The sequence below is a fragment of the Hypanus sabinus genome, chromosome 1 (assembly GCF_030144855.1).
Source record: "Hypanus sabinus isolate sHypSab1 chromosome 1, sHypSab1.hap1, whole genome shotgun sequence".
Classification (NCBI taxonomy): Eukaryota; Metazoa; Chordata; class Chondrichthyes; order Myliobatiformes; family Dasyatidae; genus Hypanus; species Hypanus sabinus.
The window spans coordinates 163,200,116-163,226,630 of NC_082706.1; the positions used below are offsets into that span (position 1 = coordinate 163,200,116).

The following is a 26,515-nucleotide window of genomic DNA, read 5'->3' on the forward strand; positions in this document are numbered from 1 at the left end:
AAACGAAATGGCATCTTCTCTCCAAAAATTCAACATAACACATAGTTCAACTTATACTAGAAGATCGATATTCTTCGACGAATTTCTTCGCTTCTTCCGGAGTATTAAAGGAGCGCTGACTGTTGTCATTCAACTTAATTCTGAGATTCGCTGGATATCTTAAATCTTGTTTAAATCCAATCGAATGAATCTCTGCCATCACTGGTTTAAAAGCGATTCTCGCTTTCATCACTTTGAATGAATAATCTTCAACAATACGAAACTTAAAGTTTCTGTGAGAAATCATACCTTTCCGACGAGCTAATCGGATTAAAAGCTCTTTCTCCCGAGGATGATGGAGGCGAACAATCACAGCTCGTGGCTTGTCACCTGTAGCCGAAAATCTCGCAACTCTGTGGGCACGATCTATAATAGGTTTAGCCTGCAAAGCTTCATCACCGAAAACTTCCCATAATAAGTTAGAGAAAAATTCAGTTAAGTCACCGGACTCAACTTTCTCGGGAAGCCCGATGATTCGCAAATTCTGTCTGCGAGATCTGTTTTCAAGATCGGTAATTTTAAACTTATACTGATCAACTGTTCTAGCAGTCGACAGTACCTTCTTCTCCAACGTTTCAATTGTACGTATTTTTTCACAAATTAACTTCTCAAGAGTCACGATCTTGTCTTCATGCCGTGGAATATCCGATGCCTGCGATTGAAGCTTGGTATCAAGCGATCTAACAACTCCTTCAAGTTCAGACATTTTCGTGGTAAGTTTATTTTCCAAACTTGCCAGTTTACTTTCCAAATTTGCCGCTTTACTTTCCAATTTACTTTCCAAACTTGCAAGTTTAGTATCCAGAAGATTAGAAATTGCATCGAGAGATAAAGAGTCTTTAGATGATTTCTTAGCTGTAGCCATTTTAAGTTTAGAAAGATTAGATCAAATATTGTTTTAGAAAAAAAAAGTAAATCGTAAGTAACAACCCATATGATTAAGTACGAAAAGGTTTGATTAAAGGGTGATTATAGTTGAAAAGATGAAGAGTGCCTAAAAGGCAGATGTCTACGTCGCCATCTTGAAACTCCGCCCCCATGGCCAATCCAGTGCTTGGTAAAGGTTCAGCATCACATCTTTACTCTAATGCTTTTACTTACAACACCCAAGAGTCCTCATGATTTTTTAACCTTTTGCAATCTCTTCTGCCACTTTCACTGAATTACACCCCAGATCTCTTAATCTCAAACACTTTTTAGAAATATTCCCTCAAGTTTATGTTGCTTATTCTCATTCTTCCTGCCAAAATGCAACATAGCGTTTCTCTCAGTATTAAATTCTATCCCTTACCAACAGCTTATTCCCTCAGCTTGCCTTTATCACCTAAGAGATAGTCTATTTCTATAGCCTTCACAGCTCACAAGTTTTATGCCATCTGCAAATTTAGGAATTATATATGTGCATCCAAGTTCTTGTCATTTAAATATTAAGTGATCCCAGTACTGATCCCTGGAGAACACAATTGTACACTTCCTTCCTGTCCAACAGTCAATCATATTACTTTATCTGCTTTCAATCAACTCATGCTGCCAGAGGCCTTTTTATTCTATGACTATCACTCAGATGAAATTACCTTCTCAAAATCCACATGCACCCTGTCAGATGTTATTTCCCTCATCGAACCTCTCGGGTTATTTTATCAAAAAATTTCTATCTAGTTATTTAGGCATAATTTGCTTTTAACAGAACTATGCCAGTTTTAAATCAGGGAATATCACTTATTAGGATCTCATGAGAAATCTAGATCAGTACCATAGAGCCCACTCTTGAATTTCCAATATGCTAGTTAATGAGCTTGGCTCCCAACCAGAAATATGAAGTCAGAAAATTACTCCTAATAAGCAATTATTTTTGGGTATCAACCAAACTGAGTGTGGATACAGTGAATTTATTCATACAGGTACTCTCCTGCTTCTGTACACCTGATTTAACAACAGCCCATACATACGATCGAACATTTGGGAAGCTGGTGGCAGAGATTTCTCCCTGCTGCGAACTGCAGGCATCTTCTGCCACATGGCAGCTTGGCTTGCAGCCGCATTACCTACAGCCTGCATTTCACTGAATGGAACCTTGTCTCAGCCTGGTGAGGACCTATATGTTAAAACATTAATTGTTAATGTAATTCAATTTATTCCAGGCCTCTCCCAGTAAGGAACAGGTTTTGTTTTTAGAGTTGATCATAAATTGATTATTGAATAAGTCAGAAAATACACATAAATCACCCTGTATGCTAACGATTCCTCCATAGGTATTGTAAAGAAAGGCATCAAAAACAAAGACTGATAGAAAAGAACAATTTCTAAAAGTGGAGAGAAAGGAACATAGTTCTGCCATTCAGAGGAAAGAATGGATGCACTTTTATGTACATTAGACTTTTGAATTTAATAATATTGTAAGTGCTTGTTCATATATACAGTAGTGATGTCCAAAATTGTGCATTCTTAACCTGGGGATGACCTGCACTTTTAAACTTGAACAATTAGAATTCAGAATCAGGTTTATTATCACCGGCATGTGACGTGAAATTTGTTAATTTAGCAGCAGCAGTTCAATGCATTACATAATCTAGCAGAGAAGGAAAAAAGTAATAAATAAGCAAGTAACTCAATTATGTATATTGAATAGATTTTAAAAAGTGCAAAAACAGAAATACTGTATATTAAAAAAAGTGAGATAGTGTCCAAAGATTCAGTGTCCATTTAGGAATCAGATGGCAGAGGGGAAGAAGCTCTTCCTGAATCGCTCACTGTGTGCCTTCAGGCTTCTGAACCTGCTATCTGACAATAAAAGTGAGAAAAGTGCATGCGCTGGGTGCTGGAGGTCCTTAATAATGGACACTGCCTTTCTGAGACTCCAATCTCTAAAGATGTCCTGGGTACATTTTAGGCTTCTGCCCAAGATGGAGCTGACTAGATTTACAACCTTCTGCAGCTTCTTTCAGTCCTGTGCAGTAGCCCCTTCATCCTTGGCAGTGATGCAGCCTGTCAGAATGCTTTCCATGGTACAACTATAGAAGTTTTTGAGTGTATTTGTTGACATGCCAAATCTCTTCAAACTCCTAATGAAGTATAGCCGTTGTCTTGCCTTCTTTATAACTACATTGATATGTTGGGACCAGGTTAGATCCACAGAGAGTTTGACATCCAGGAACTTGAAGCTGCTCACTCTCTCCACTTCTGGTCCCTCTATCAGGATTGGTATGTGTTCTTTCATCTTTACACTTCTTGAAGTTCACAATCAGCTCTTTCGTCTTACTGACGTTGAGTGCCAGGTTGTTGCTGCGGCACCACTCCACTCATATCTCTCATCTCACTCCTGTGCGCCCTCTCATCACTACTCTATGCCACTTTGATGCCACTACTCGACTTGGATTTATTAACATTACATATTATTAAAACAGTAAAAAAGTAAGATTTGTTTTAAATATTCAGTAATTATCACCAAATGATTGAAAAGCATAATGCATTAAGTTTGAACATATGAATGTCAAACCAAAGCATGGTCAAAAACAAGGGTTCTGAGCAGCACAGCTCTACAAATTTATACAGTATATTAATAACATTATAAGCAATGAAGTCACCATCTATAAAATGATAGGAATAGTCTCTTATTAATCCAGCTACTGAATTTTACTAAAAAGATTTGAGAGTAGAATGTATTAGAAAGAATTAAAGAAAAGAAGTGCATATAAAAATATATTCAATTTACTGTGTATTTCTTAGAAAATTAGCTGCCATCCTTATGCTCCCTCCTTCTTGGAAGCATAATTCCTGAGCACCACTCTATTAAATTAGATCATTCATTTGCAGGCATGAGATGTTGCTGTTAAAGCTGTCGTTGTCAAGATTGATTCTTTGATTGAAAATACAAATGCATCTGCCTGAGTAACTCTGGTGCAGCCGCTCTCTTATTTTATGAAGATTTCCACTGTCCTCTCGTTGTGACCAACTTACATAAAATATAGCTTTTTTGGTTTATTACAATATCAGATGATGAACAACTGTTAGAATAATATGTATAACATTGTACCATAAGGAAATAGTTTCAGGTCCAAAATATAAGATATAGTAAAATTAGTCTTCTGGTATGTATTTGTTTTATTCTCTGCATTACTGATTTTAATTTTTTTCCCCTTCATTAATACGTTGGACCTTATTCAACATATGGTGGCATTTCAGAAGGTGAGCATTTGTAATATTTTTCTTTCTAAAATCTACTTTAATTGGATGAACCATACTGCTTTATAAGAGAATAAATGTCTTACTTTTATATTTTTCTTGACTCAGATGGCCCATCATGATTAAAGATAATTCATATACTGTTTTATTGACAGTAATGTCAAATAATGGAGTATTTGAGTTCACTCCCACAAAAGAACTAAGACTAATAACTGATAGTTAATAATTTAATAATTTATAATTATTCAATTGTGCCAATTTGTGAAGTGATTTATTATACTTATAAATACCAACTTATTGGTATTAGTTTCAGGAATATGAATTTGATGTTAGCCTAAACAAAAAGACTATTTAATTGAAATACAGTGAAAGTAGTGTTTATATTTTCTTTTCATTCATATTACTGAAAATGTTGAAGCAATACCTCTCTCCGCTCCCCTCTCTCCCCCTTCCCTCTTCCTCCAAAATTCAAGACTTGTCTCAGTAGTTACTCATCTTGAGAGTAAATACTTTAAAGTTATCAACATACTTGTTAAATTGTTAGTCAATATACACTTAGTGGCTACTTTTTCCCTATACCTAATACAATGGTCACTTAAAATTATATTCTTGGTCTTCTGCTGCAGTAGCCCATGCACTTGAAAGGTCAATGTGTTGTGTTTTCAGAGATGCTCTTCTGCACACCACTGTTGTAATGTGTGGTTATCTGAGTTACTGTCGCCTTCCACCAGCTTGAACCAGTCTGGCCATTCTCCTCTGACCTCTCTCATTAACAAGGCATTTTTACCCATAGAGCTGCTGCTCACTGGATTTTTTTTGTTTTTTGCACCATTCTCTGTAAACTGTAGAGCAGGGTTCCCAACCTGGAGTCCAAGGACCCCTTGGTTAATGATAGGGGTCTATGGCATTAAAAGGAAGGTTGGGAACCCCTGCTTTAGACACTGCTGTACGTGAAAACTCCAGGTAATCAGCATTTCTCGGATACTCAAACCATTTCAGCTGGCACCAACAATCATTCTACGGTCAGCCACTTAAATCACATTTCTTCTACATTCTGTTGTTTGGTCTGCACAAAACTGATCCTTTTGACCATTTATATATGCTTTTATATGTTAAATTGCTGCCAGATGATTGGCTAATTATATATTTGCATTAACGAGCAGGTGTACTGGTGTACCTAATAAAGTGGACACTGAGTGAAAGTTCAAAAGTTTCCAGTAGATTAAAGATAATTAAGTCCCATTAGTCCAGCAATTTCTTCTAAAAATCATGAAGGTATTGAATGAAGATCAATCATTGAAGAATGCCAAACTGTAAAGATTTAATTCACCTCAAGTTATTTCAAGTATATTTCAGATCTACCCACATTCCCTTTGAACAAGAGGATCAAGTATATTAAGTCCATTTTTTTGAAGAAACTATCCTGAATTCAGAATGAATTATAAAAATAATGCCAACAGTCTTTTTAGTGGGGTATGGAGAGGCGAAATAAATGGGAGAGAATGGCATATAGAGTATCATGTTTTTAAAGTATAGGAAGAGATTTTTTTAATGAGGAATTGAATGGTACTCATCATCAGAGGGACCTGAGTTCCCTCTTACCCTCTTACATCATCACTAAAATATAACAAACAATTAGGTAAGTCTAAATACAAGCATATGGATATCTTACTGGAACTAGATAAGGCAGTGGTGAAAAATATTATTTAAGGGTCAGTCTCCTTATCTTCAGAAGGATATTATTGCAATGCAGGGAATACATCAAAGATTCACTGGATTGATTCCTGGGATAGTTGTGTTGTCATATGAGAAAAGATAATACAGACTGGGTTATTAATCTCTCAGTGACAACTTCTGGAGTGAAGGGATTGTCATGTCCTGAGCATTTTTTTTAGAAGAATGGAATTCTTGATGGAATTTTCAGAAGGACCAAATGGAAAGCGAATGTGTTGTGAGAAGTGCTCACACATTTATATATTTTACTGAAACATTTAAGATTATTCCGCTAATAGAACAATTTCAGATGATTAGGGAACAGTCAGTTCTAACTGAAGAAGTGCATCAGAACTTCTACCTACAGGTGGTGATGAACCTGGAATTCTTTACTCTAGATGGTTATGGAGGTGAGATTATTGGGCTATTTATTGAGGAAGCAGATACATTATTGAAATTATGGAATGGAGGGCTAGGTGGGACTGGCACTGAGGAAGAGATGAGACCAACCATCGAGCCTGTCAGCCACAATCATATTAAATGGCAAGTTAGAATTGAAGGGCTGAGTGAACAACTCCTGCTCCTGTTTTCTTACATTCTTATTCAATTGCATTCCTAGGCAAGATATTTTTCCATAAAGATCAACTTGAGTAGCAGAACAAATTTAAAAGACAAATGTTATTTCTTTGTTACAATGGTATTCCGAAAGTATTTCTTTAGCTGTTCAACTTTTTGAGGTATGCTGCAAGAGACAAAAAAAAAGGCACCATTCAATTAATTCAGCAAGATTGCAATTAGAACTTGCCTCTTTAGTGATAACCATGGAACTGCTGATAGTTGTTAAAACTCTGTGGTTCCTTGTTTATGTTCTAGTCTATGTGTGACTTAGACCAACAATGTGATTGATTTTCAATAGTTTTTTCAGTTCAAAGACTTGTGCTTTTAAGTTGAACTCTAAATATCAGAATTTACAGCATTATAAACTTCCTATGAAATAATAAAAATAAATAAATAATAGCATAAAGATAGTTGTGAATTGGCATTTTAGGTGGCAATAATTGAGTGAGTGTATACTATGTGAAGGGCATCATTGCAGATTTCTTTTCCTTGAATACGAAGTCAGAAAGTTTGCATGATGTGCTAACAAGTCACATATGCAACAAATGACTTCTGAGAAGGAAAAGAAGTGAAGCATATGTTGTAGCAATGTCTCCCAACCCCCCACTTCCAGGTCATTCAAATGCATTTTCCTTTATTCATTGAATACTGATACTCTTGAACTTTCCCCTTCTTTGATCATTCTGGCATTTTAGAACATGAGTAGTTTCTTGGATTTCTACCATATGTATTAAGCTTTGCCTTTAGTTTACGCAACACATAATTTAAATGAATTTAGATTGTGATTTTACTTGGATTTTGGTTTATTAAGTGTCTGATAGTTATTTTTACAAATGCTCAAGACTAAAATTTGCTTTTCATCTCTGCTATTGTGATGTAAATGCTGGTCAAGGTTGATGGAATTTGCACAAAGTCCAAGTGGAAAGTGAATGTTTTGTGAGAAGTGCTCACACATTTATATGTGCATCCCTCTCTCAAATCAGTGGAACCTCTCCTCTGGCCTGCCTTAATGCCATGCTTCACACCAATGCTCGTGTGGAAGATGGAGCTTTCTGTCGAATTCCAGGAAAGATGGGTCTTTATGCTCTTAAAGTAAGTAAATATAAAACTTGTTTATAGACAAAGTACTTTTATAAAAGCTTAATGTTATTTGGAAATATGATAATCATTGGATTGCGTGTTTTTCAACTAAGTCATAGGAAATATTGAAAATGTCATATTTGATCAAAAGAGAAAAGCATGCTGCTCACTGTAATGCTACAGTGTTCACTAGAGTGCATGATGACAAAGGCACCATTCCTAGCAATCCGTTTGGGTTTAATTACTGAGATTTTTAATAGTGCTGAATTTGTATTTCTTGTTTTGCCTTTGATCACTTGTATATCCAGTAATGTACGAACAATTTAAGCACTTTCATTATATATAAAGATACAACTTTAACTTTATGCATCTCAATGGCAGACAGACCTCATTGAGATTACATTTGCTATAATATGTTGTGTACACTGATTAATTACTAATAATGAAAATGTGATCTCAACTATTCTTTAAGATCAAGCATTTTTAAAAGCTATATTTATTTTAAGCCTTATCATCTCTTTCAGACAGGTGAAAATATTTAAAACATTCTTTTGAACTTCATTGCTTCTGTTTTTTAACACAAACTCGTTAGCCATATTGTGCATAGTGGTGAGCATAATGATTGGTTAATAGGTTTCTCATGCTGTGGTTGGCTTGTACGCAGAACTCCCTGGTCAGCTAGATTCATTTATTTGAGCTGGTGGTCAGAGTATACCATTGCTGCAGAAATACTGAAATAATGCAGGAACAGTGTCTATTTTAACAAGGATACTTCTCAAGGCAGTTATAAAAGGGGACAATACCATACTGGAATGTTAGCATAACTAAGTACTCAAATGCCACCTTGGAATTTAAACCATGACCTGGAGATTCAGTTGCAAGAATACGATTAGCTGAAGCAAGGTGGCATTGTATTGTAATCAGGTTGAAAAGTAATTTGAAGTACAAACAATTGTAAAGCTTCAGTTTAACTACTGATTCTAATTTGCTGTTGAGGAAGGATCAGAGAGTGGTGAGCCAAGACACATATAAATTCCCTAGTTATTGCTATGCATTTTATTATTAATCTGAAAAACGATAATCTCAGTGATAGAAGTGCTTAGTGTACCACTGAAATGTTTAAAAATTGATATATTGAATTGCTTTTATTCAGAATTTTGGGGTTTCTTGTCACTCATGTTGTTATCCCTGTAATCATTTGAAAAGGCACAGATTCAGGAAAAGGGAACCTGACAGATACTGACAGGTTTGTACTTAACTGTCGCCTGGATAGTGAGGTCCCTAGCTGCAAACAACACTTGTGAGCTGAAGGAAGTAAACTTTCAGTATAACAGCTCTGCATTAGTTGTCAATGGCTTTAAGGCAGAAATAAGCCATTTGCTTTATGTACAGAGCAAATTGATAAACTACCTTCTGTGCAAAAAGAGCATAATTGTTGCACTGTTTTATATTGTGTTTCTGAGCAGAAGATGGGCATTTACTAACTTAACTGCGTTTTTATCAACAGAAGGATGAACTGGTGATGTCAGCAGAAGGGGTCATTGATTTGGATGGCGAATCAGATTTAGACAGCTGTGAAATGGCTGAAACAAATAGCACTGAAGAGGAAAATGGAGGTATGTCAGTAACTCCTAACATCATGTTTAGGTAATTTATAAATTGGAAAGACGGGTGTTAGATTTTCATTTGATTAAGTCTGCAAACAATGACTTATCAACAGTAGCTTTGTGTAGCTGGGTATTCAGAGAATGTGCGAGCACTGGCAAATAACTTAAATCAATCATTTTGTTGTATGCAGTTCTTTTTCACCATAGACTACTTGGCTGGGGTTCGGAAATGATTTCAATGTATCATAATACAGTATATAGATTTTGTTATGTTTAAAATAGTGGACATGAGGAACTTTTATATTAATTTGGGGTAATGGCTTAAGAACATTTTGAGACCACATCTGTTGTCAGATAATAGGTTTACAGAGAAATTAATTTAAAATGTTCTATTAAGGGAAATTGCTTTGTGTTTTTAAGATTATGATCTATTTTGGCAAAAAAAGTGTATTTTTTATTTTACTCAATCTTTATAGTCCAACCTTCAGTATAGGAATCAGTTGAAGTTATGCCATGAAATATTTTGTTTTGGGACAGCAGCACTTGCAAAACACAATTATTTAAAACTATAAATTACTATACAAAATACATATTTAAAAATTAAATAAGTAGAGCAAAAAGAGAGCAATGATAAAAATAATGAGTTAGTGTTCATGGATTAATTGTCCGTTCTGAAATCTGATGGATGTGGGGAAGAAGCTGTTCCTAAAATATTGAATGTGTGTCTTCAGGCTCCTCCTTGACGATAGCAATGAGAAGAGGGCATGACCAGGGTGATGAGAGTTCTTAATGACAGATGCGCCTTTTTGAGGCATCGTCTTTTGAAGGTGTTCTCAGTGCTCCGGAGCCTATTAACCACGATGGAGCTGGCTGAGTTTACCACCTCCTGCAGCTTTTTCTGTTCCTGTGCAGTCGCCCCTCCCTACCAGATAGTGATACAACCAGTTAGAATGCTCTCCATGGTACATCTGCGAGTGTCGCAACACTCTTCAAACATTTAATAAAATATAGCCACTGTTGAGCCACCTTTGTAGTTGCATCAATGTGCTTGGCCCAAGATAGATCTTTAGAGATGTTAACAATAAGAAACTTGAAACTGATGGCACTTTCCACTGCTGATCCCTCACTGAGGACTGGTCATTTCCTTGGTCTTACTGATGTTGAGTGCAAAGCTGTTGTTTTGACACCACTCAACCAGATGATCTATCTCACTCCTGTATGCCTCCTCATCACCATCTGAAATTCTGCCAACAATAGTTGTATCTTTAGCAAATTTACAGATGGAGTGCAATTCCCACTGTTCTACTCTCTACACCCATGTATCCTTGTGGTGCACTGGTGTTGATTTTCAGCAAGGAGTAAATGTATTTCCCATCTGTGACATAATGTCTTGCCTGTATCACAAAAAGATACTGCTACTCGAATCAAAATTCCTCTTCTGCTTCCATTGTTTAAACATCTTCACATCAGATGCTGCAATTATGGTGTTCATTCAGCAAAAGAATGTTAAATGTTGCATGAAATGTACAGTTCAATGATTCAGGGCAAATGCAATACTGTACATTATATTGTAGTCACAACTGAACAGTTTTCAAAAATTTGCACAATCGTCAGCATTTTACTCACTGATGAGTGGCCACTTTATAGATTACTTACAGCAGTTTTTGAATTATTCCAGAAACAATTCCATTATCGTCCTAAACTACATCAAGTTAATATTTCCAATACTTGCTCATTAGCTAACCAGAGTTCCTCAATTAACTAACTAAATGAAATTTAGCCATAAACCCTTTTGGCACAGAGGTTGTTGATTGTAGGAGCAAAATATTGATACTAGTTTTCCTTCTGTAATGGGTAGATGTGCATTATCAAGATTTAGCTGCATGGAGTGAATGTTCCACCAGATAGTGCTCTTACACTGCCAAAATGGTGGAGTATTACAGACTAATGTTTGTTACTTTATTTGTAATGTGGTAGCATATAATCCTATGTGGTGATGGAATCCATGTACAAATGGAAAATAGTTGAAGCATTAATTCTGTTCAAAGTTCTGAACAGCTTTCTTCTTGACATATTGATGTGCTCTTTCAAGAAAAGATTGATTGTGATGAGCTTGCACCCTCAGTGAATTTCAGAAATATCATCTCTGGTATATATTTTTGGTATTTTTTGATTTGAGTATAAATTGTATTGTACAGTTTTGGAAAGGGTTTCCATTTGGCGAAAAAATACATAGTTTATTCTTTACAAAATGCTAGATTACATTACATCTTCCATTCTGAATATTTTTCTTCCATAGACAAATAATAAATGTGATTTAAGCCATATTTCCATTAGTTTTACGGTTTCCATGGGCATTGCCAATTTTGTCATTTGACTAGTTTTGCACCACTGAATGCTTTGAAGTTATGCAAATCCAGGAGCAGTAAATTGACTCCTGAAAATAAATACATGCTTCACAAATTCATTTAGCTGGCACCTGTTTGATGATGCAAAAGGAGCAATAAATCTGTGCTGGTTATCATAATAGTTTCGATATCCAGCAAGTAATAGGCATGTTACTGATTTGCTAATTATCTTAAAACAGGGATCATTTCTTTGAGTGGTTAGCCATCTGACTGTGCATTGTGGTTACAGCAAGTAATGGAAGCCAAAAGATTCATGGCACAATATGAAAGAGATGAACACTTTGGTTTTTGGATGCTGCAATGGAGACCTTGGTGCAGAGGTTAAAAGGAGACATGAATAACTACTAACCCTCCAGATTCATAATGAGCAGGCAATAGAAGAAGATAGTTATGAAGATGAAATCCAGAAATCAACCATGAAGAACTTAGATGCAATGTTGTAAGAAGTTCAATGACCTTGTGTACATATTTAAAGACAATTAATGTTTCTTCAACTGACATATCCTGCCAGTGTTATTTCTAATCTCATAAGTCGCTGAATGTATCACCAACAATCTGTCAGAGCTTATACATAACATTTATAAAGCTCCACTTTATCCTCCCATTCTTGCAAGTCTCACAACTACACCACACATTATGTGCAAACTGCCAGTTAGTCAACCGTGATAGGTGTACCATCCAACTATGTTAAATGCTGAGTCATTTCCCTCAATTTTTCTGCAGGAGGCAGTGGCTAACCTGCAGGGAAGACAGAGCACTAGCCATCACTGATGAGGCCATTATTGAATCCATATCCAGTAGTAGAAGAGTAACCATGGAAGTCATGCCTTCTTTACACCCAATCCATCTTCTCACAATCGTGCTATCTCGTGTTTTTAAGCCTCAACTAGTACTGAAAAGTGCCAAATACTTTTCCCAGCATCCATCAGCACATTGGTTTCATTGAGCCTTTCTGCTTTATGGTTCCAGAACTGGCTTGCCCACAGAAGGCAAAGAGTGGTTGTAGACGGGTCATATTCTGCATGGAGGTCGGTCACCAGTGGTGTGCCTCAGCGATCTGTTCTGGCACCTCTACTCTTCGTGATTTTTATAAATGACCTGGATGAGGAAGCGGAGGGATGAGTTAGTAAATTTGCTGATGGCACAAAGGTTGGGGGTGTTGTGGATAGTATGGACAGCTGTCAGAGGTTACAGCAGGACATTGATAGGATGGAAAACTGGGCTGAGAAGTGGCAGATGGAGTTAACCCAGATAAGTGAGAGGTTGTTCATTTTGGTAGGTCAGATATGATGACAGAATATAGCATTAATGGCAAGACTCTTACAGCGTGGAGGATCAGAGGGATCTTGGGGTCCAAGTCCATAAGACACTCAAAGCTGCTACACAGGTTGACACTGTGGTTAAGAAGGCATACGGTGCATTGGCCCTTATCAACTGGGGATTAAGTTTAGGAGCCGAGAGGTAATGTTGCAGCTACATAGGACCCTGGTCAGACCCCACTTGGAGTGCTGTGCTCAGTTCTGGTCACCTCACTACAGGAAGGATGTGGGAACTATAGAGAGGGTGTGGAGGAAGTTTGCAAGGATGTTGCCTGGATTGGGGAGCATGCCTTATGAGAATAGGTTGAATGAACTCGGACTTTTCTCCTTGGAGTGACGGAGGATGAGAGGTATCCTGATAGATGATGAGAGGCACTGATCATGTGTATAGTCAGGGGCTTTTCCTCAGGGCTGAAATGGGGTCACTAACATTTTTTGCACCGCAGACCGGTTTAATATTGACAATATTCTGCGGACCAACTGACGGGGGGGGGGGGTGTGGGTGTTAATCACGACTGGAATATAAGTGATAAGTCAACTATAAGTCACTTATAAATGGCTAATACACTCAATTTCATTTCTAAAAGTGTTTATCAAATTTAAGATTAAACACAGAGTGCATATTTTCCTCCTATGAACATAGTGATAAGTCAATTCTCACTCACTTATAAATCAAAACATCATAACTTTTTAAGTAGTGTTTGGATATTAAACACACAGCTCATATTTTCCTCACATGAACATATAAAATTATTGTAACACACCAGTGAGAGGACAAGGTAAGGGCCGGAGTTCACCGTATCAGGGCTGTGGCAGTTGCAGTCCAGAGAGAGCAACCGACCGAGCGAGGAGTGCACAGGGCATGTGCCCGCCCGCCCTCCTTGTAGATAGGTAGGATCTATCGGCCAACAAAAGCTTGGCTCGAGGGATGACTTTCAGTAAATCACAGCGAGGTAGTTGCTCTGCCTCTTACAAAACCCTGAGTCCAAATTAGGTCATCTGTGAATATTTTAGCATCTGGTTCCCCACGAACATTCAGTGTGCTAAACAGGTTTAGAGGTGGCATCCATCTGTCTGCACTCCAGGCCAGTAGCAACAGCACTTCTCACTCACACGGCCGGTTACCCGAGGCCAACTAGTGATCCCTGGCACTAGGGTATCACTGTGTTTAGGTGACTGATGACATCACGTGGATAATGACTTTACGTGCATAATGACCTCACGTGAGTTGAAGTTCAACAGTGGGCCTGACAGGGAATGAGTAAAGGTGCAGCTGACTCATCGTTTCATATCGACAAATCATATTGTTTCCTCACGGCCCAGTAGCACATGTTTTGCGGCCCGGTCGTTGGGGACAACTGGACTAGCACAAGAGGACATAGTTTTAAGGTACTTGAAAGTAGGTACAGAGGAGATGTCAGGGGTAAGTTTTTTACATAGAGGCTAGTGAGTGCGTGGAATGGGCTGCCGGCGGCAGTGGTGGAGGCAGGAACTATAGGATCTTTTAAGAGACTCCTGGATAAGTACGTGGAGCTTAGAAAAATAGAGGGCTGTGGGTAAGCCTAGGTAGTTCTAAGGTAAGGATATGCTCGGCACAGCTTTGTGGGCCGAAGGGCTTGTATTGTGCTGTAGGTTTTCTATGTTTCTGTGTTTATCAGATAATAATAAAGTACACTTTGGCTAGAGAATTGAGGAGAGACTGACAATGAAGATGTAAATTAATAATCCCATCCAGTAAGTGGGGGTGAATAAGTGGAGTTCTCAGTTGTAATTTACCTGAAGCAGCAAGAGAAGTACAGCACAAATGTTCAATAACCAGAAGATAAGATACCATTTGAGTTCTGGAAAGCGTTTGTTCCTTACTGGCTATTACTGCAGAGAATTGGATCCTTTATGTGCATTATGGCGGAAAAGTATTTTGTTAAACTTGTTTCATAAGGCTGATAGGTTAGTCAGTGTGTTGCTTAGTGTTGGTTTTACGCAAGAATTTGCACTGTGGTCCATGAGCCAGTCCTCATAAAGTAATCAGAGGTAGAGAGGGTCAGCAACTTTAAATTCTTCAAACATTATCATTACAGACGATCTGTCCTGTGTCCAGCATGTACAAACCCCATTTCCAGAAAAGTTGGGATATTTTCCAAAATGCAATAAAAACAAAAATCTGTGATATGTTAATTCACGTGAACCTTTATTTAACTGACAAAAGTACAAAGAAAAGATTTTCAATAGTTCTACTGACCAACTTAATTGTATTTTGTAAATATACACAAATTTAGAATTTGATGGCTGCAACACACTTAACAAAAGTTGGGACAGAGGCATGTTTACCATTGTGTTATATCACCTTTCCTTTTATTAACACTTTTTAATCATTTTGGAACTGAGGATACTAATTGTAGTAGATTTGCAATTGGAAATTTTGTCCATTCTTGCTTAATATAAGACTTCAGCTGCTCAACAGTCTGTGGTCTCCGTTGTCTGATTCTCCTCTTCATGATGCGTCATACATTTTCAATAGGAGATAGATCTGGACTGGCAGCAGGCCAGTCAAGCACACGCAGTGTGTGTCTACAAAGCCACGCTGTTGTAGCCCGTGCAGAATGTGGTCTGGCATTGTCCTGCTAAAATAAGCATGGACGTCCCGGGAAGAGACGTCACCTTGATGGCAACATATGTCTCTCTAAAATCCTAATATACACCTCAGAGTCAATGGCACCCCCATACCAGCACAGATGCTGGCTTTTGCTCCTTTCGCTGATAACAATCAGGATAGTCGTTTTCATCTTTGGCACAGAGAACTCAACATTCGTTTTTTCCCGAAAACTAGCTGAAATGTGGACTCATCTGACCACGGCACACAGTTCCACAGTCTTTCGGTCCATCTGAGATGAGCTCGGGCCCAGAGAACTCGCCAGTGTTTCTGCATAGAGTTGATGTATGGCTTCCTCCTTGTGTAATGCAGTTTCAAGCTGCATTTCCGGATGCAGCGACGGACTGTGTTAAGTGACAATGGTTTTCCGAAGTACTCCCGAGCCCAGGTGGCTATAATTGTCACAGTAGCATGATGGTTTCTTAGGCAGTGCTGCCTGAGGGCTCAAAGATCACGCGCATTCAACAGTGGTTTCCGACCTTGCCCTTTATGCACTGAGATGTCTCTGAATTCTCTGAATCTTTTCACAATATTATGTACTGTAGATATTGAAAGACCTAAATTCTCTGCAATCTTGCAATGGGAAATGTTCCTTTTGAACTGACTAACAATTCTCTCACGAATTTTGGCACAAAGGTGTGAGGCACGACCCATCCTTGCTTGCAAAGACAGAGCCTTTGATGGATGCTACTTTTATACTCAGTCATGATACCTCACCTGCTACCAATTAGCCTGCTTAACGTGAAGTCTTCCAAACCAGTGTTACTTGAATATTCTGTGCGCTTTTCAATCTTATTTTAACTCTGTCCCAACTTTTGTTGAGTGTGTTGAAGCCATCAAATTCTAAATTTGTGTATATTTACAAAATACATTTAAGTTGGTCAGTAAAACTATTGATAATCTTTTCTTTGTACTTTTGTCAGTTAAATAAGGGTTCACATGAATTAATTAATCACAGATTTTTGTTTTTATTGCATTTTGGAAAATATCCCAACTTTTCTGGAAATGGGGTTTGTAGATGTCATTACAAAGCAGGCATGGCAGCACCTACTTTCTTAGAAATTTGTGTAGATTCGGCATGTCATCTAAAACATTGACAAACTGGGGACTGTACTGACTGGTTGACACCCTGGAATATCACAGGTAAAACCCTCCCCACTACTGAGCACATATACAAGGAGCATTGTTGCAGGAAAGCAGCACCCATATCAAGGACCTCCATCATCCAGACCATGCTCTCTTCTCGCTGCTGTTATCAGAAAGAAGATACATGTGCCTTATCTCCCACACCACCAGGTTAAGAAACAATTACTGCTCTTCATCCATCAGGCTCTTAAGCCAGAGACAATAATTCCATAAACTATGGACTCACTTATAGAATAGAATGAACAGAACTTCATTGTCATTTCTCAATGAGATGTGATGCTTCTCCAATCTGTGGAAAACAGATACTTACAATACATGCTGTACAGCTTTTTTTTTTAACTTCCCATATCTACATGCAACAAGTGACTTCAATAGTCCATAACACTCAAAGGCCATTGGCAAGCCTGGGTGTAGTGCTGCTCAGCTGCACAACAACCCTCAGGAAAAAGCTGCTCATTAGAGTTCCTATCTTGACTAACGTGTTTTTGTGTCTCTTACTTGATGGCAGGAGATTGAACAGAGAGTGTCTGGGATGGGATGAATCTTTAATGATGTTACAAAATCGGCAAAGGCATTGAGAGTTGTAAATTGAGACCCAGTACTTGAGTCTCAATGATGTGCTCAACTGTTGGAGTGCTTTGTGAACTGTATTGCTGCAGCTAGAATACCACACTGACGTCCCATATGTCGGTATGCTCTTTATCTTAACAATGAAAGTTGGCCAGCAACCTTTGGGACAGATTAGCTCTCCTCAAGCACCTCAGGTGGTTAATTGCTAATGTGTCTTCCCTACTGTTCGGGATGTGCCTGACCAAGAGAGCTCCTTAGTGATGTTCGTCCCCAAAAACTTGAAACTGAGACTCTCTCCACTATCTCACTATTTATGAATAATGGGGTCTTTAGCCTTCCTGAAGTCAATTGTTACTTCCTTTGTCGTCTTGATGTTGAGTGACAGGTTGCAGTTACTGCACCAATCGGACAGTTTCAGCAACTCCTCTCTATATGCAGGTTCATTATTGTATGTGAATGGACTAATCACAGTTGTGTCATCTGCAAATTTGATGATTAAGTTTGTAGCACAGGCAGGAATGCATATCTAGGTGAAGACAGAGTAGAGAAGTGGGCTCAGTACTCACCCCTGTGGGCTACCGGTGTTCAGAGTTGGAGGTTGTGGGATGCTGGGGTTGAGGTGGGCTTGCCTAATTTCACTGTCTGGGTATGATCAGTGAGGAAGTTTAAGATCCAGTTACAGGCTGATATGTGGAAACCTTGATTGTGGAGCATGTTTCATAGTGTGTTGTGAAAAGTCAAGCTGTAATCAATGAAATGCAACCTTATGCTCCAGGTATTCCAAGATAGTATGAAGAGCAATAGAAATAGTCTTCAGTTGACCTATTTGCCTTGTTGACAAACTGGGTTGGTCCAAGATAGTTGAGATTATGTCCTTGATGTAGGACATGACCGATCTTTCCAGCACTTGGAAACCATGGGAGTAAATGCCACCAGTCTGTAATCATTAAGATATGGTGTCTTGGGGATTGGTATGATGGTTGCTGCTTTGAAGTATGCTGGAACCATAGCCTGGGACAGCAAAGGGTTGTAAATATCTGTCAGAACTTTTGCCAGTTGGTTGGTGCAGTCCCTGAGGACCCATCTGTTACACCATCTGGTATTGCTGCTCTGCGTGCTTTGACATTACAGAGTCCTTGCCTCATCTCATGTGTGTTCAGTATTGGCGCAGTCCTCCATCCAGTGTTAAGGCCCTCATCTCTGGTTCCTTATTGTCCTTATCAAAGTGAACAAAGAAGTTGTTTAGCTCTTTGGCTAGTTTGGCATTGCCATGAGCAGAGCAGGAGAACTTTTGTTTGTAATCTGAAATGGATCTGATATCTTCTGAAACATGCCAGAGATTGCTGGCATCCTGTAAATATGTACCTGTCTGTATTTTCTGTCTATATTTAGCGGTCTTGAGGCCTCCCTTAAGATTTGATCGGTCTCACTTGCATAATGGCTGTGGTGATTCTAGAGCAGTAGTTCCCAATCTTTTTTATGCCATTGATCAGTACCATAAAGCAAGCATCAGTAAGTTTAACTGTGATGCGTTACACATACTGCATATGGAACACAGTGTTGTACAGTTGCAGCAAGATAGAAGAGATCCTTATTAAGTTTTTAATATTACATTCAATTTCTCATTTGCTTCAATGAGCATGTAAATCATTACTCGGAATTTAGTCTGAAAATATGTGCATATACATACACTGTCTGTGTATTGCAGTCAATGACTGAGGTTGGAATGACTTTGGTTCTGAACTACAGGCAAAATTGAAGTTAAACGGTTGCTCATTCATCCTTAAGATGAACTCTATTTGAATGTGAAGATTATTGGAGGTGGGATGCAATATTTTTGCAGAAAACCTTGAGATAAAGGTTGCAGCAATGTGATAGTCCTGCTTGACCTCTTTCTGCACTAAGATTGAATCTATGAGGAACCTGATTGGTTAAAATCATATAGCACACATGGAATAGGGAAGCATTCTGTGGGCAGACAGGCACAAGTGGAAGAGGACTTCTGCTTCAAGCCATTGTCTGTGTTTCAATGCCCTGTTCAGTATATTTTTTGTTCCTTCTCTCCAATGCATATTAATGCATGCAACCAAGGAATAACTGATAATCTCCTTCAGCACCTGGCACACCCATTTTTGGAAACTGGCAATTTTAAAGAAATGTAAAAAACAGAAAGCCATCATTCAATCAAAACAACAGCTCATAAAACTCAATCAGCAGCAAAATCTGATTGATGATCCTCTTAAATAGTATTGCTGCTGATTGTGTGTTCAGCGGTGTAAGGTGTTGCACCTGATTGGTTTTCACAATTTACCTGTTCTGCATATTTCTTGTGGTTATTAGCTTTCGAAAAGATTCAAGTGTGTGCCCTAAAGCCTTTGTGAAGAAATGCAATAGCTCCACTGACTCATGAAACACTCTGGCCTATGAATACCCAAAATAGAGAAGGGTCGCTTTGGATGGTATTGTGAACCTCAAGGTTCTTTATTGGGGGAACTCAGAAGCATAAATGAGTGGTGAGAGGAATAAGACTATAAGATAGAGGAGCAGAATTTGGGCATTTTCCCCATCAAGTGTGCTCCGCCATTTCATCATGGCTGATCCAATTTTCCTTTCAACCCCAATCTCCTGCCTTCTCCCCATATCCCTTCATGCCCTGACAATCAGGAATTTATCAACCTCCTCTTTAAATATACGTACAGATGTGGCCTGTGGCAAAGAATTCCATAGATTCACTATTCTGACTAAAAGAAATTCCACCTCATCTTCATTCCAAAAATAAACACCCCTTTATTCTGAGGCTGTGTCCTCCGCTCTTAGACTCTCCCAACATAGGAAACATCCTCTCCACATCCACGTTGTCAAGGCCTTTCACCATTTGTTAAGCTACAATGAGTTCACCCCTCATTCTTCTGAATTCTATTTGAATACAGGCCTAGAGCTATCAGGCGCTCTTCATATGACAAGCAATTCAATCAGGAATCATTATCGTGAATCACCCTTAAACCTTCTCCAGTTTCAGCACATCCTTTATAAGATAAAGGGGCCCAAACCTGCTCACAATACTCCCAAGTGAGGCCTCACCAGTACTTTATAAAGTTTCAACATTACATATGTAACACTCGCTTCGCCTAGCAGCTTAATATAGGGGGTGCTAACCCCCCCCCCCCACCCCCTGGCCTGGCCAAACTTAAGAAATCTCATTTGGGTGGATGCTGCGTGATGTGTCCCCTGTTACAAATCAGTACCCTGAAATAACAAACAGTACACTATATGTGATTAAATGATTGAGCTTTATAATTCTTCATTTGACTATATGGTTAGTAGAGAAACAAAATATAAAAGAAAAAGGGCCCAAGTCATAAGATTTAATAATAAACAGTCTGTGCACAAAGTTGGAGCTCATTCTTCCACCATCGGTCTCCTCTGAGTGTCGCCGACCTTCGGACCCCCATTCTGAGTCCACCCCATCCAGCAGTCTACAAAATTTCTCCATTCACGTCTTCTCTCTTCATCTCTCTCTCTCTCTCTCCCTCTGGCAAAAGCTTGTGAAACCAACTGCTTTCAGTATCACAAGACAGGGCAACAAAATCCTGATTGGCTAACATGCATCCATAGTTCTGTTATCTCCAGCCATAACCCAAACATTGCTGCTACAGAGAAACTGTTACTGCAGCAGTAAACATTACAAAAAAACCATTACATTAGTGGTTAAACCTTACAGCACATTACACATACTTACTTCTTATATTCTAGTCCTCTTGAAATGAATGCTAACATTGCATTTGCCTTTCTCACCATGGACTCAACCTGCAAATTAACCTTTAGGGAATCCTGCAAAAGAACTCCCAAGTTCCTTAGCACCTCAGTTTTCGGTATTTTCTCTCCATTTAGAAATTAATCAACCCTTTCATTTCTTCTACCAAAGTGCATGACCATACCCTTCCTGACACTGTGTTCCATCTGCCATTTCTTTGGCCATTCTCCTAATCTGACCAAGTCCTTCTATAACTTCTCTACTTCCTCAAAACTACCTGCCCCATCAGATAACTTTGTTGTCTGCAAACTTCAATCAATTCCATCATCCAAATTATTGCCATGTAACGTAAAAAGAATCGATCCCCATACAGACCACTGTGGAACACCACAAGTCACCAGCAGCCAGATAGAAAAATCTCCTTTTATCCCCACTCTTTGCCTCCTACCAGTCAGCTACTGTTTTATCCATGCTAGAATCTTTCTTGTAATACTATGGGCTTGTAGCTTGTTAAGTGGCTTTGTGTGTGGCACCTTGTCAAAGGCCTTCTGAAAATCCAAGTATACATCAACTGATTCTCCTTTGTCTAATTTGCCAGTTAGTTCTTCAAAGAATTCCAACAGATTTGTCAGGCAAGATTTTTCCTTGAGAAAATCATGCTGACTATGGCCTATTTTATCGTGTGCCTCCAGGTATCCTGAGACCTCCTTCTTAGTAATTGATTCCAATATCTTTCTAACCACTGATGCCAAACTAACTGGCCTGTAGTTTCCTTTCTTTTGCCTGTCTCCTTTCTTGAAGACTGGAAAGACACTGGCAATTTTTCCAGAATGCCTCCACAATCTCTTCAGCCACCTCTTTCAGAACCCTGGGGAATACACCATCTGGTCCAAGTGACATCTACCTTCAGACCTTTCAGTTTCCCAAGAATCTTCTCTCTAGTTATGGTAAATTTACACACTCTTTCCCCCGACACCAGGAACTTCTGCCATGCTGCTAATGTCTTTCACAATGAAGACTGATGCATGATACTTGTTCAGTTCATCCCATATTTCATTATCCCCATTACTACCTCTCCAGCATCATTTTCCAGTGGTCCAATATCTACTCTCACCTCTCTTTCACTCTTTATGTATTTGAAGAAACTTTTGGTATCCTCTTCAATATTATTGGCTAACTCATTTTCGTATTCCATCTTTACCTTCTTACTGACTTTTTAGTTACCTTTTTGTTGGTTTTTAAAAGCTTCCTAAACCTCTAATTTCCCTCTAATTTTTGCTCTTTTATAAGCCCCCTCTTTAGCTTTTATGTTGGCTTTGACTTCTCTTTTTAGCTACAATTGTGCCATCTTGCCTTTAGAATACTTTTTCCTCTTTTGGATGTATATATCCAGTGCCTTCCAAATGGGCCACTTCACAATCTGCCCACTCAGCTGCTCTTCCTGCCACCATTTATCCATCTGTGGAAGGTCTGCACTTGTCATTTTAGCCTTCTTAGCAATTTCACAACCTATAAAATCACAGTGGTAATATGGCATCTCAATTCTGGAGTTTTGATTAAGAAAAGTAGATGATGGATGGGAGCATCCTACCCACAGTGACATCAATGACACTTGGAAGCTTTTTGTTATAAATGTAGATATGTGCATCAATTACCATTTGGAACTGTAATAGTGCTTTTTGCATCTACGCTATATTACTTCAGAATGGAATTTCAGCAGTCCGTTTCATGTTCTTAAACATAGAGCATAACTATACTACTGGCCCTTCGGCTCATGATGTTGTGCTGATCTTTTAACATATTCTAAGATCAATCTAACCCTTCCCTCCTGCAAAGCCCTCCACTTTACTATCATCTATAAATCTATATCCGAGTTTCTTAAATTCCCCTAATCTATCTGCCTCTAACACCACCCCTGGCAGAGCATTTCCATGCACCCACTGCTCCCTAAAGAACTTCCCTCTGATATCTATCCTCATGCTTTCCACAATTACCTTTAAATTATGACGAATTGTATTAGTCACTTTTGCTCTGGGAAAATGTCTCTGGCTATCCACTCAGTATATGCCTCTTATCCTCTAACAAGGATGTTCTTTCCTTTTAATAGAACAGCAAAGTAGTTAGTTGCAAATACTAATATATTACAATAAAAATGTGATTTCAAGTTATAATTGATCCCAAGTCAAATCACACAGAGAGTGGTGGGAGTGTGGAATGTGCTGCCAGTTGAAGTGCTGAATGCAGACTCACTTTTAACTTTTAAGAAAAACTTGGGCAGGTACATGTATGGAGGGAAATGGTCTAGGTGCAGGTCAGTGGGACAAGGCAGAAAAATGGTTCAGCACAGCCAACAAGGGCCAAAAGGCCTGTTCCTGTGCTGTAATGTTCTATGGTTCTAAGTCAGATATATTTACGTTGTTCATGAAATTCAAAAAACTGCAGTTGCTGAAAATCTGAAATAAAAACAGAAAATACAAGAAATATTCAGCAGTTCAGTCAGTAGCTGAGAAAAAGAAAACAGTTATTTTTTCAAAATCATAGTCAGAGAAAAGTACAGTACAGAAAAAGGCCCTTCAGCTGATTTAATCTGTGCTAAACCATTTAAACTGCCTACTCCCATTGACCTGAACCCATATCATAGCCCACCTGCCATCTATATGCCTATTCAAACTTCTATTAAAAGTTGAAATTGAGTTTGTATGTACCTCTTGCGCTGGCAGCTCATTCCACACTTCCACTCACTGAGTGAAGAAGTTTTGTCTCGTGTTTCCCTGAAACCTTTCACCTTTCACCCTTAACCCATGACAACTAGTTGGAGTCTCACCCAACCTCAGTGGACAATGCCTGCCTGAATTTACTCTAGCTATACCCTTCATAATTTTGTATACCTCTATCAAATCTCCCTTCAATTTTCTATGTTCCAAGAATTTAAAGTCTTAACCTATTCAATCTTTTCTTATAATTCAGGTCCCGCAGTCCCAGTAACATCCTTGTAAATTTTTCCATACTCTTTCAACCTTAATTACATCTTTCTTGTAGGTAGGTGACCAAAACTGCTCACAATACTCCAAATCAAGCCTCACCAAAGTCTTGTAGAACTTCAACATAACATCCTATCTCTTGTACTCAGTACTTTGATTAATGAAGTACGATGTGCCAAAACTTTCTTTATGACCTACCTACCTGTGCTGGCACTTTCAATGAATTATGGACCTGTACTTTCTGATCCCTTTGTTTTACCACATTCCTCAGTGCCGTACCATTCACTGTGTAAGACCTAACCTGGTTGTTTCTACCAAAGTACTACACCTCTCACTTTTCTACATTAAATTCCATCTGCCATTTTCCAGCTGCTCCAGATCCCACTACAAACTCTGCTTGTTTTCCTTACTGTCGTTTACATACCAGTCTTGGAGTCATCTGCAAATTTGCTGATCCAGTTAACCACATTATCATCCAGATTGTTGATATAGATGACAAACAACAATGGACCCAGCACCAGTCTCTGCAGCACTCCACTAGTCACAGACCTCCAGTCAGAGAGGCAACTACCTACTGCCACTCTCTATCTTCTCCCTTAAAGCCAATGTCTAATCCAATTTAATACCTCATCTTGAATGCCAAGTGGCTGAACCTTCTTGACCAAATGCAGGACCTTGTCTTGCTAAAGTCCATGTAGACAACATCCACTGCCTTGCCTTCATCAACTTTTCTGGTAACTTCCTTGGAAACTATAACATTGGTTAGACATGACCTGCCACACTGACATCTGTTCCTCAAAATCCCACGAACTGTTAGGTGGTATATAATATAGCCCTATTAATGTGGTCATACCTTTCTTACTCCTCAGTACCACCCATAAAGTCTCCGTAGACAAGTTCTTCAGTTTGTCCTGACTGAGCACTGCCATGAAAATTTCCCTGACTAGTAACGCTACCCACCCCCCTTTAAACTCTGTCACACCGAAAACAATGGTATCTTGAGCTGCCAGTCTTGTTCCTCTTGCATCCAAATCTCACTAATGGCTGCAATATCTTAATGCCATATGTTGATCCATGCCCTGAGCTCATCTGCCTTTCCTACAATACATCTTGCATTGAAATAAACGCAACTTAGAATATTAGTCACACCATTCTCTTTTTCAATCTTTTTATTGAATTTCATATATAAAAAAATAATATAATAATAAATAGGTTATAAATGCATAAGTCTTGAAATTGAATTAATAGTAGGATAACAATATCCTATTAAAATATCAACAGGAAAACATAGTACATTGTCAATCAAGTCTATAATAATTATATGAAAAAAATAAAAATAATCATCAAAAGAAAAAGAAAAAATATAAAAATACAGGCAAAAAATATTTAAAAAAATACTAAACTAAACTAACAAGGGCAATAATAACAGTTTATTTGTATATGATAGTGCCAAAAACTCCGGAACTCCATACCTGAACAAGAATAAGTAAAGAGAAGGTCTGGAAGAGGCCAAATTAATTCATATGAAAATGTTGAATGAACGGTCCCCAAGTTTCTTCAAATTTAATTGATGAGTCAAAAATAGTGCTTCTAATTTTTTCCAAGCTCAGAAAAGAAATAGTTTGAGAGAACCACTGGAACGTGGTAGGAGGATTTACTTCTTTCCAATTTTGTAATATAGACCTTCTGGCCATTAATGTTACAAAAGCAATCATTCATCTAATTGAAGGGGAAAACTGATTACCATCCTCATTTGGTATACCAAAAATTGCAGTAATAAAATGAGGTTGTAAATCAATATTCCAAATTGAGGAAATGGTAGCAAATATGTCCTTCCAATAGTTATGTAAAGTGGGACATGACCAAAACATGTGGGTCAATGAAGCCACATCTGAATGACATCTGTCACATTGAGGATTAATATGAGAATAGAATCAAGCAAGCTTATCTTTAGACATATGAGCTCTATGTACAATTTTAAATTGTATTAAAGCATGTTTAGCACATATAGAAGAAAAATTAACCATTTGTAAAATTTTTTCCCATTTTTCTATTGATATATTATATTGAAGTTCTTTTTCCCATTCTTGTTTAATTCTACCTGATATTTCTGGTTGTATCTTCATAATCATATTATAAATAAAAGCCACTAATCCCTTTTGATAGGGATTTAAGGTAAAAATCATACCTAAAAAGTCCATTGAAGTTGAATTGGGGAAGTATGGTAGAATTTTATGTAAAAAATTTCTAATTTGTAAATATCTAAAAAAAGTTAGATTTAGGTAACTCAAATTTGTTGGAAAGTTGGTCGAAAGACATCAAACTACCTTCAAAGAAGAGATCACGAAAGCATTTTATACCTTTCCTTTTCCATATGCTAAAGGCTTGATCTGTCAAAGAAGGTTTGAAAAAAAAATAAGTAAAATAGGGCTATCAAGAACAAAGATT

The 26,515-nt window shown here is 38.2% G+C and overlaps 1 protein-coding gene across 1 annotated transcript in view; it reads left to right on the forward strand.

The window, feature by feature from the left end:
• Positions 1 to 6,244: 6,244 nt before the first annotated feature.
• Positions 6,245 to 26,515, forward strand: part of LOC132406092 (putative Polycomb group protein ASXL3) — a 230,275-nt gene continuing 210,004 nt past the window's right edge. The window contains exons 1-3 of the mRNA XM_059991342.1: positions 6,245 to 6,344; positions 7,466 to 7,644; positions 9,140 to 9,248. Of these exons, the coding sequence (XP_059847325.1) occupies positions 6,245 to 6,344; positions 7,466 to 7,644; positions 9,140 to 9,248 (388 nt within the window). The remainder of the gene's footprint in view (positions 6,345 to 7,465; positions 7,645 to 9,139; positions 9,249 to 26,515) is intronic.